The sequence below is a fragment of the Wolffia australiana genome, chromosome 7 (assembly GCF_029677425.1).
Source record: "Wolffia australiana isolate 7733 chromosome 7, ASM2967742v1".
NCBI lineage: Eukaryota > Viridiplantae > Streptophyta > Magnoliopsida > Alismatales > Araceae > Wolffia > Wolffia australiana.
Window position 1 is genome coordinate 15866680 of NC_135841.1, and position 8779 is coordinate 15875458.

Below are 8779 nucleotides of genomic sequence, written 5' to 3' on the forward strand. Positions count from 1 at the left end.
GAGATTGTGTATAGAAAGAGAAACTAGAGAGAGGGTCTATAGAGAAATTAGAGGGAGAATATTGAGAGAGAAAGAGAGACTAGAGAGAGAAACTAGAGAGAGGATGAAGAGAGAGAGGGTCTAGAGAGATATTGGAGGGAGACTATTGAGAGAGTGACTAAAGAGAGATTGCGTCTAGAGAGAGAAACTAGCGAGAGGTTGGAGAGAGAGAGGGTCTATAGAGAGATTGGAAGGAGAATATTAAGGGAGTGGCTAGAGAGAGAAAACTAAACAGAGAGGTTCTAGAGATAGACTGGAGAGAGACTATAAAGAGATTGTGTCTAGAGAGAAAACAAACTAGTGTGTGTGTGTGTGTCTTGAGATAGCCTAGAGAGACTAGGGAGAGATTGTGTGTCTTGAGATAGCCTAGAGAGACTGAAGAGAGACTAGGGAGAAGGTGATGTCAAATGACTAGGACTGACAGGGGTAGGATGGCTAACTCAACTGGGGGTGGATAAAACAAACCACAAATTGACACGATTGACTTTGAATATTTAAATCCGGTGAAAATGTTGATGGTGCAGCCCCTTTCTTCGGTCGAGGGCGGGCATACTGTCTTACAACCACTGCAGTGAAAATAAAGCTCCAAATCCAATATCTGAAAATGGTCGATTTCGAGAAGATTCAAAAACCTATTCAGCTAAGCTATTCAACTAAGTCCGACGCCCGTGGAAAAACACACGAGAAAATACTGGATAAAATAATGCAGATCACCAAGCGGGAAGGGTGGACCTTTAGCGCCGGCGTAGCATGAGAGGGCAATGCAAAAATTCTCAACGCGTCGTTGGTGAGAGCGAATATCGTGCACTTTGATAGGGTGACGCGCTGTTGGGGGGGTCAAGGGGTGAGTCGCTTCATTGCGAGGTTCCGGGCAGTGCCCCAGAACCTAAACGGTAAACGGGGTGCACAGTTGTAGAACCACAAGCCGAGGATGATGTTTCTGAATCAGGTGGTGACGGCGCACGGTAGGCAAGTAGGCGGGCGGGGGCGCGCGCAGTGGTCACGCGGGTAGGTGCACCGCGCGGTTATAGCACGGGTAGGCATGGCCCCCAGGTAGGCGCAGCGCACGGTGACCGCGTGGGTGAGCGCAGCGGGTGCGGCGCACAGTGGCATCGCGGGCAGGCACGGCACGCGGTGGCCGCGGCATGTGGTGGTCGGGCGAGCGGGCGTGATGCATGGCAGCCATGCGGGTGGGCACGACGCACAATGGCTATGGGCAGGAAGTTTTCCTCTCAACGGCAGCAACGGCGGCAAATGTAGCATAGCAGAGTCTATAGAGAGACTACAAAGAGGCTGGAGAGATAGTCTAGAGATACATTGGAGAGAGACTGTAGAGAGATTGTGTCTAGAGAGAGAGAAACTATAGAGAGGCTGGAGAGAGAGGGTCTAGAGAGAGTTTGGAGGGAGACTATCAAGAGAGTGACTAGAGAGAGGTTGGTGAGAGGGTCTAGAGAGAGATTCGAGGGAGACTATTGAGAGAGTGACTAGAGAGAGATTGTGTCTAGAGAGAGGCTGGAGAGAGATGGTCTAGAGAGAGATTGGAGGGAGAATATTGAGAAAGTGACTAGAGAGAGATTGGAGGGAGAATATTGAGAAGTGACTAGAAAGAGAAAACAAGAGATAGATTGGAGAGAGAATGTGTCTAGAGAGAGAAAACTAGAGAGAGAGTATGTCTACAGATAGCCTGTTGAGACTACAGAGAGATTTAGGCATCAGGGATTCGGACAGATCATTTGAATGGTCGATCGCATCGGGCGTCTGAACGATTGAATCTGAACACCGATCTGTCTAGTTCAGATCCGATTCGAACCCAATCTGCGCATCGTGTTCGGATTGGATTGTTCGAACAAGATGGATGTTTCGGATCGAATGTTCGAATTTGATCCGATTCAGACACGTTGTTTGAATTGGATCGAATCGAATGTTCAATTTCGATTCGATTCAAACACGTTGTTCGAATCTGGATCGAATTGAATGTTCAAATCCAAATTCGGTATTCAGTTCTGGGTTAGCCAGCGGCTGCCAGCGACTGCCAGAAGTCGCCAGCGGTGGCCAACGACCACCAGAAGTAGCAAGCGGTGGCCAGCAGCCGCTAGAGAGAAAGTCGCTGGCGGTCGTTGGTGCCGCTGGCGCCCGCTGGTCATTTGTTCAAACTTATTCGAACAGTTCGAAGAAATGGCCGATCGAACACGAACGAATCAAATTATTAGTTCAAAGCTTTTGATTGCACATGAACAAAGGGTCTGTTTGATTGAAAGATTCGAACAAATCAGTTTGAATCTGCATTTGTTCGTTTGAAATCTTAGATCAAGATTCGAACGATCGCTAGAGAGATTGTGTCTAGAGAGAGAAAACTAGAGAGAGAGGGAGGGTCTAGAGATATCCTGGAGAGACTATAGAGAGATTGTGTCTAGAGAGAGAGAGGGTCTAGAAGTATCCTGAAGAGACTATAGAGAGATAGTGTCTATAGAGAGAAAACTAGAGAGAGAGAGTAAAGAGATAGACTGAAGAGAGAATAGAGAGCGTCTATAGATAGACTGGAGAGAGAATAGAGAGTGTCTAGAGAGAGAAAACTAGGGGAAGAGAGAGACAAGAAAGATAATAGAGAGTCTAGAGAGAGACTAGAGAGAGACTAGACAGAGACTAGAGAGAGACATGGGTCGTTGTATTTTGACGGCAGGCGTGACAGAGTGGGTGAAATCGTGGTCTCACGCGTCTTTTCTCGGCGTTCCGCAGCCCTGGGGAGGGTGTCAGCCCCGCCCCGCGCGCCAATTCCCCCCAGTCTCATGGAAGTTGAAGGGTCCCCCGGTTTTCCCCCAGACGGCGTCTCTCTCCCTCTCTCGAAGACCCCCTTCCGACTGATTTCTCTCGTCTTCTCCTGGGAGATTTCTGCCCTTCCCTGAGCTGGGCCGATGGAGGAAACCCAGCTGCTCTCGTGGCCTGTTTTTCGGTCCATCCTCGCAATCCTTCAGTGGTGGGCGTTTAATGTGACGGTTATTATCATGAACAAGTGGATCTTTCAGGTTACCAGATGGGTTTCCCCTTTTTTCTCTTCAATTTTCTCCAATCTCTGAAATTTATTTTGTGGCATGCTCTTTCCTGCTCTAGCTCGTCTGTTACTTGTATTGTCTGATTTATGTTGTTTTGCTGAATTTGCGAGGTCGTTTACGGGGTTCTGACTATAGCAAACTCTACTCAGCTTCTCGAATTTCAGTATGCAAATCGAAAATATTCGTTAGCTTTCTCTTCTTCATAAACTCCTCCTGTCCACTCTTTCGGCTGGGGTATTAAAATTGGCTTTTAGCCACTGCTTTCTCTCCCTCTTCTTTCTATCGTTTTGTAACATCCCTTCCTAGACCCTTCCAAATCCGAGGTCTCTATCACTGTATTCCTGATTAAATTTTGAAATCGGCCCAAGTCAACAACTTTTAATTGCCCTCCTAAGATAATGGCGACAGGTATTTCAAGGGAAACTACTCAAAAAGCAAATGACGGATACACTCCTACAGGGGATGGGGATCCAATCATGTAGAAAGGTTCCAAAATTCTGGCAGATTGTTCTCGGTTAAGGATGAGTCAGATGCTTGATGCTTTTGCGGATTCTTGAAGTACGACCACGGAGAACATCCGTCTTGATGCAACACCCTTATTTGCAGAGGAACTGTCCTCTGCACCACCATCCCAAAAATCTTATTGAAATTGGAAGGGTGATATTTCAAGAGGACCTTCAGTCTTTGATTTTAATACTTTTTGGATCTGTTTATGCCCAGGACCATAAATTTAGCGCAGTGGTATTTCTACAACAGATGCCATTTTGTCTGGTATCTTATACTGTGATTGCACCTGCAGCGAATGAATTAGATGATAACTCCGGTTTTAACAACTGGATATGTAAAAATCTATTTGAAGAGTTGTACTTGCTACGAATTTTACCTGAACTTATAGAACAATTCCTCCTGAAACATGGAAAAACTCTCATATGCTTGATAACGGAACGCATCTATAGACTGATGTTGGGTGACCAGTTGACTTCATATTATAAGGAACTGATGGAGGCGATATATGGGGGTCGAGTCAATGAAGCATTTTTACCCTGATCTCCTTTTGTTTTGACTTCAATCCTACGACTGATACAGGTGGCATGGATTTAATGGGCCAGTCAAGACACAGAACTTATTTTATGACTGCATTTAAGTTCCTTGAATTTCCATCCGAGTTCATATCTCAATATGCCATGTCCAGTTTTCAATGGATTTAATGATTCAGTTAACATCAAAATATATTAAACGATTGACTGTTTTTTTCCATTTCCAATTTTGAAACACTTCTTGGAATATTCTCCATGAATTATTCATGCAAAGGCATTTTGCCCTATTAATATAGTTTTTGTCCCAAACAAAATTTTTGTCGTCATTTTCAATTGCTACTTTGGGTGGATGTCTCGAATCCAAGGGGTCATTTTTTCGATAAAATCTATACTCCTTATGTCGTTCAATATCTGTTACCTTTATTGTTTTAGATCCAATCCTTGTATTTAATCATTGATTTTTTTGGATGCAGAAACTAGATTTCAAGTTTCCTTTAACCGTTTCATGCATTCATTTTATATGCTCTTCAATTGGAGCATACATCGCTATCAAGCTAGTGAAGATAAAACCACTAATTGAGGTCGACCCAGAAGATCGTTGGAGAAGAATATTCCCAATGTCGTTTGTCTTTTGCATCAATATCGTTTTGGGAAACGTCAGCTTGCGCTACATTCCCGTCTCTTTCATGCAGACTATCAAATCCTTTACCCCTGCAACAACAGGTTGGTATTATCACAGAATTTCATGGATGACATTCGGAAAATTAATGAAGGCAAGGTTTTATTTCTATGCAGTTATTTTGCAATGGGTTGTATGGAAAAAGCGCTTTGACCGGAGAATATGGGTTTCTCTAGTGCCCATCGTCGGAGGAATTCTGTTGGCTTCCATTACTGAGCTTAGTTTTAACGTGCTAGGGTTTTGTGCAGCACTATTTGGGTGTTTGGCTACTTCCACTAAAACCATCTTGGCAGAGTCTCTTCTCCACGGATATAAATTTGACAGGTAACCTTTTTACTCTCAGGGTTACAACTATTTACTTTCTACTCTTACCTTATTCCAACTTATGCTGCTGTCAGACCTCTTAGTTTTACATTTTCTCTCTCTTCAGTTCGTTAGCCTCTTCAATTTACCTTTCCTGAATTAAGGTTTAGGGACGAATGACGACAAGTAATCTGTCCTGTTCCTTGACGTTGTCAGTCTTCACATTGTCTTTTACATCTAGTTCTGCAATCTGTTGCCAGCAAACACTCTAGATTTACAACCGTCATCTATTCTACTTTTCATTGTCCATCAACCTTAAACCCTAAACCCTGAACCCTAAACCTTGTGAGGCATGGTGGGTGGCACAGCATAAACACTGTCTACTACATGGCTCCATTCGCGACCATGATCTTGGCAGTGCCGGCAATAATATTGGAAAGTGGTGGCGTGGTGACGTGGCTTTACACCCACCAATCCGTCGGAACAGGGCTCTTCGTTATCCTCAGCTCCGGCATCCTGGCCTTCTGTCTCAACTTCTCCATCTTCTACGTAATCCATTCAACCACCGCCGTCACCTTCAACGTCGCCGGCAACCTCAAGGTAAGCACTCTAAACAATCATATGATCACATGCGATCATAATTGTGCAAACCAATTTATCACTCATGATCTGGTAGAACGGGGAGCTGATATTTCTTGGAAAATTAAGAAGCTAAGATCAAGGTGGTGAATTGCAGGTGGCGGTGGCGGTGATCGCCTCCTGGGCGGTTTTCCGAAACCCAATCTCGGGTTTGAACGCGTTTGGCTGCGCGATAACGCTTATGGGCTGCACTTTCTATGGCTTCGTTAGGCAGAGGTTGCAGCAAAACCAGCAACAAGTGACCACTCGATCAAGCTCTTCAGAGCTTCTTCCCCTTGTCAACGATAAACATGACAAGGCCTGACGATAATTTATCAGCGGATTGGCCGACTACCTACGGTAATTTATCTGATGTATCTCTCTCTCTTCCGACATGGGGGGAAATGGGTCGTGAAAATGAGATGATCGGTGCATGACATGTATGGATGATCAGTGACATGGTTCTTTTTTATATATAGATCAGTTGTTCATGTTACGAGATTTATGTACTGCTCTACGCCAAGAGCCAGAAGTTCTTCTGCCACCTTGTGCTGACGAGGTAGCCGCCGAGGCCTCCGCTCTGCTTCCTCACGGCGAGGGTCAGGCAGCTGGCTCTGTTTATGCAATTCTCCACAAATTCTTCCTGGGTGTCTGGGAATAAGCTGCGTAATGGAGATTAGAGTGTGAGATTACTCAAACTGGATAGATAGATAAATAGATAGAGAGATAGAGAGATCTACAGAGAAATAGAGAGATAGACAGAGAAATGCAGAGATGGAGAGATTGATAGAGAAATAGAGAGATAGAGATCGATAGAGAAATAGAGAGATAGAAAGACAGAGAGATAGATAGAGAAATAGAACGGTAGAGAGACAGAGAGATAGAGATAGATAGATAGAGGGAGATATAAAGAGAGAGAGATAGCTAGATAGAGAGATAGAGAGATGGATAGATAGATAAAGATAGAGATAGAGAGAGAGATGGCTGGAGTACCAGCAGAAAGCTGAGGGCTTGCTCTGGCCGAGGACGAGGACCGAGGCCTCAAGCTTCTTCACCTGGCTGAGCACCGTCGCCAACTTTGGCCCTTGGATCACCAATGCCTCCACTTCCACCTAAACACAAACAGAACTAATGTTTACAAGAAGAACAAGACCAAGAACAACGAGAAGAGTGAGAACAAGAAGATGAGCGAGGAGAAGAAGACTGATAAGAGCAAGGAGCAGTGAGAGAGGACTGAAAGAGTCGAGGAGAGAAGGGAGGAAGAGTTATATACGTAGCGAGAGAGAGAGAGCTGAAGAGAGAAGAGGAGGTGGAGCAGAAGAAGAAAGAGAGAGATGAAGAGAGTAGGTGGAGGAGAAGAAGATAGAAAGAGAAAGAGAGCTGAGGAGAGAAGGAGAGAGAGAGAGAGATGAAGAGAGTAGGTGGAGGAGAAGAAGATAGAGAAAGAAAGAGAGCTGAGGAGAGAGAGAGAGAGAGATGAAGAGGGTAGGTGGAGGAGAAGAAGATGGAGAGAGAAAGAGAGCTGAGGAGAGAAGAAGAGAGAGAGAGAGATGAAGAGAGTAGGTGGAGGAGAAGAAGATAGAAAGAGAAAGAGAGCTGAGGAGAGAAGGAGAGAGAGAGAGAGATGAAGAGAGTAGGTGGAGGAGAAGAAGATAGAGAAAGAAAGAGAGCTGAGGAGAGAAGAAGAGAGAGTGAGAAAGAGTGGGAGAGAGAGAGATTGAAAGAGAGCTGAGGAGAGAAGAAGAGAGAGTGAGAAAGAGTGGGAGAGAGAGAGAGAAAGAGAGCTGAGGAGAGGAGGGTGAGAGAAAGCTGAGGAGAGGAGGGTGTGTGTGTGTGTGTGTGTGTGTGAGAGAGAGAGAGAGAGAGAGAGAGAGAGAGAGAGAGAGAGAGAGAGAGAGAGAGAGAGAGAGAGAGAGAGAGAACCTCCGGTTTGCAGGCCTTGCAGAGGGCGCCAAGGGAATCAGCAAGGCGAGGAGGGGAGCGGGCAGAGTCCCGGTGGGGATAGGAGTGCGGGGAGACGACGTGGATGAGCGTGAGCACGTCGCCCTTGTTGGCGACGTGAGTGAGAGCCCACATCATGGCGTGCTTGGCCCTCGTAGACTGGTCGATCACCACCACCACCCTCTTCTTCATCGCCAACCCAGCCACATCATGTTGCAGCTTCTTCAAGCTCTGATCGCCATAGCCTCCTCTGCTCCACCTCCTCGACCCTCGCCCACCGCCGTAGCCCCTCGCTTCTTTCCTGCTCAGCTGCCTTAGTAGCGATTCCCCCATCGCGCCGTTCATCTTCTTCTCCTTCTCCTCCCTTTCTCTCTCTTCCTCACTCTCACTCTCTCTCTCTCTCTCTCTCTCTCTCTCCTTTCTTCTGAGACTTCTGCTTGAAAGTCGGGTGCTTGCGTTATTATAGTTGCGTGGAGGGAGGGGAAGACGGAAGAAGACGAAGTGAGAGCCAAGGGACAAAGACGGACCTACTCTTGCGACGAGGAAAGGTGGTCACGAGGCCCGCCTTCGAATCAATCCGTTTCGAACTCTCTCTATCTCTCTCTGTCTCTTTAAGATTCCTGACATCTCTCTCTATAAAACTCTACCTATCTATACCTCTATCTATCTCTCTCTCTCCCATCCCTCTTGAAGATTAATCTCTCACTCTATTGGTATTTCTCTCTCTCCCATATCTCTTGAAGATTATTCTCTCTCTCTCTCTATCGGTATCTATCCCCTCCCCGTCTCTCTTGAAGATTACTCCCTCTTTCTCTCGATCGGTATCTATCCTTCTCTCCATCTCTCTTGAAGATTACTCCCTCTTTTTCTCTATCGTTATATCTCTCTCCCCCATCTCTCTTGAAGATTACTCTCTCTTTCTCTCTATCGGTATCTGTCTCCCATCTCTCTTGATGATTACTCCCTCTTTCTCTCTATCGCTATCTCTCTCCCATCTCACTTGAAGATTACTCTCTCTCTCTATATCGGTATCAATCTCTCTCCCCATCTATCTTGAAGATTACTCTCTCTAAAGCTATATTTCTCTCTCCCCATCTCTCTTTCAGAGTCCT

General features: G+C 45.7%; 2 protein-coding genes across 2 annotated transcripts; one reads left to right on the top strand and one right to left on the bottom strand.

The window, feature by feature from the left end:
• Positions 1 to 2717: 2717 nt before the first annotated feature.
• LOC144705230 (UDP-galactose transporter 1-like) lies at positions 2718 to 6222 on the top strand. Its single transcript, XM_078577813.1, has 5 exons — positions 2718 to 3062; positions 4600 to 4849; positions 4922 to 5129; positions 5477 to 5708; positions 5845 to 6222. The coding sequence occupies exons 1-5, from the start codon at positions 2952 to 2954 to the stop codon at positions 6049 to 6051; spliced, it is 1008 nt and encodes a 335-aa protein (XP_078433939.1). The 5' UTR covers positions 2718 to 2951; the 3' UTR covers positions 6052 to 6222.
• Positions 6170 to 8135, bottom strand: LOC144705231 (Adenine nucleotide alpha hydrolases-like superfamily protein). Its single transcript, XM_078577814.1, has 3 exons — positions 7650 to 8135; positions 6720 to 6838; positions 6170 to 6388 (listed from the first exon to the last, which is right to left on the bottom strand). Exons 1-3 carry the CDS (start codon positions 8010 to 8012, stop codon positions 6241 to 6243), a joined length of 630 nt encoding a protein of 209 aa, XP_078433940.1. The 5' UTR covers positions 8013 to 8135; the 3' UTR covers positions 6170 to 6240.
• Between the last annotated feature and the right edge of the window lie 644 nt (positions 8136 to 8779).

Bases quoted from the DNA above. Each gene is read 5' to 3' on its own strand.
- LOC144705230 (XM_078577813.1), top strand. From the start codon at position 2,952: ATGGAGGAAACCCAGCTGCTCTCGTGGCCTGTTTTTCGGTCCATCCTC. The intron at 4,850-4,921 runs GTTGGTATTATC...ATTTCTATGCAG, and splicing joins CTTTACCCCTGCAACAACAG to TTATTTTGCAATGGGTTGTA. The intron at 5,709-5,844 runs GTAAGCACTCTA...GGTGAATTGCAG, and splicing joins ACGTCGCCGGCAACCTCAAG to GTGGCGGTGGCGGTGATCGC.
- LOC144705231 (XM_078577814.1), bottom strand. From the start codon at position 8,012: ATGAACGGCGCGATGGGGGAATCGCTACTAAGGCAGCTGAGCAGGAAA. The intron at 6,839-7,649 runs GTTCTCTCTCTC...GTTTGTGTTTAG, and splicing joins GCAAGGCCTGCAAACCGGAG to GTGGAAGTGGAGGCATTGGT. The intron at 6,389-6,719 runs GTACTCCAGCCA...TCCATTACGCAG, and splicing joins AAGCCCTCAGCTTTCTGCTG to CTTATTCCCAGACACCCAGG.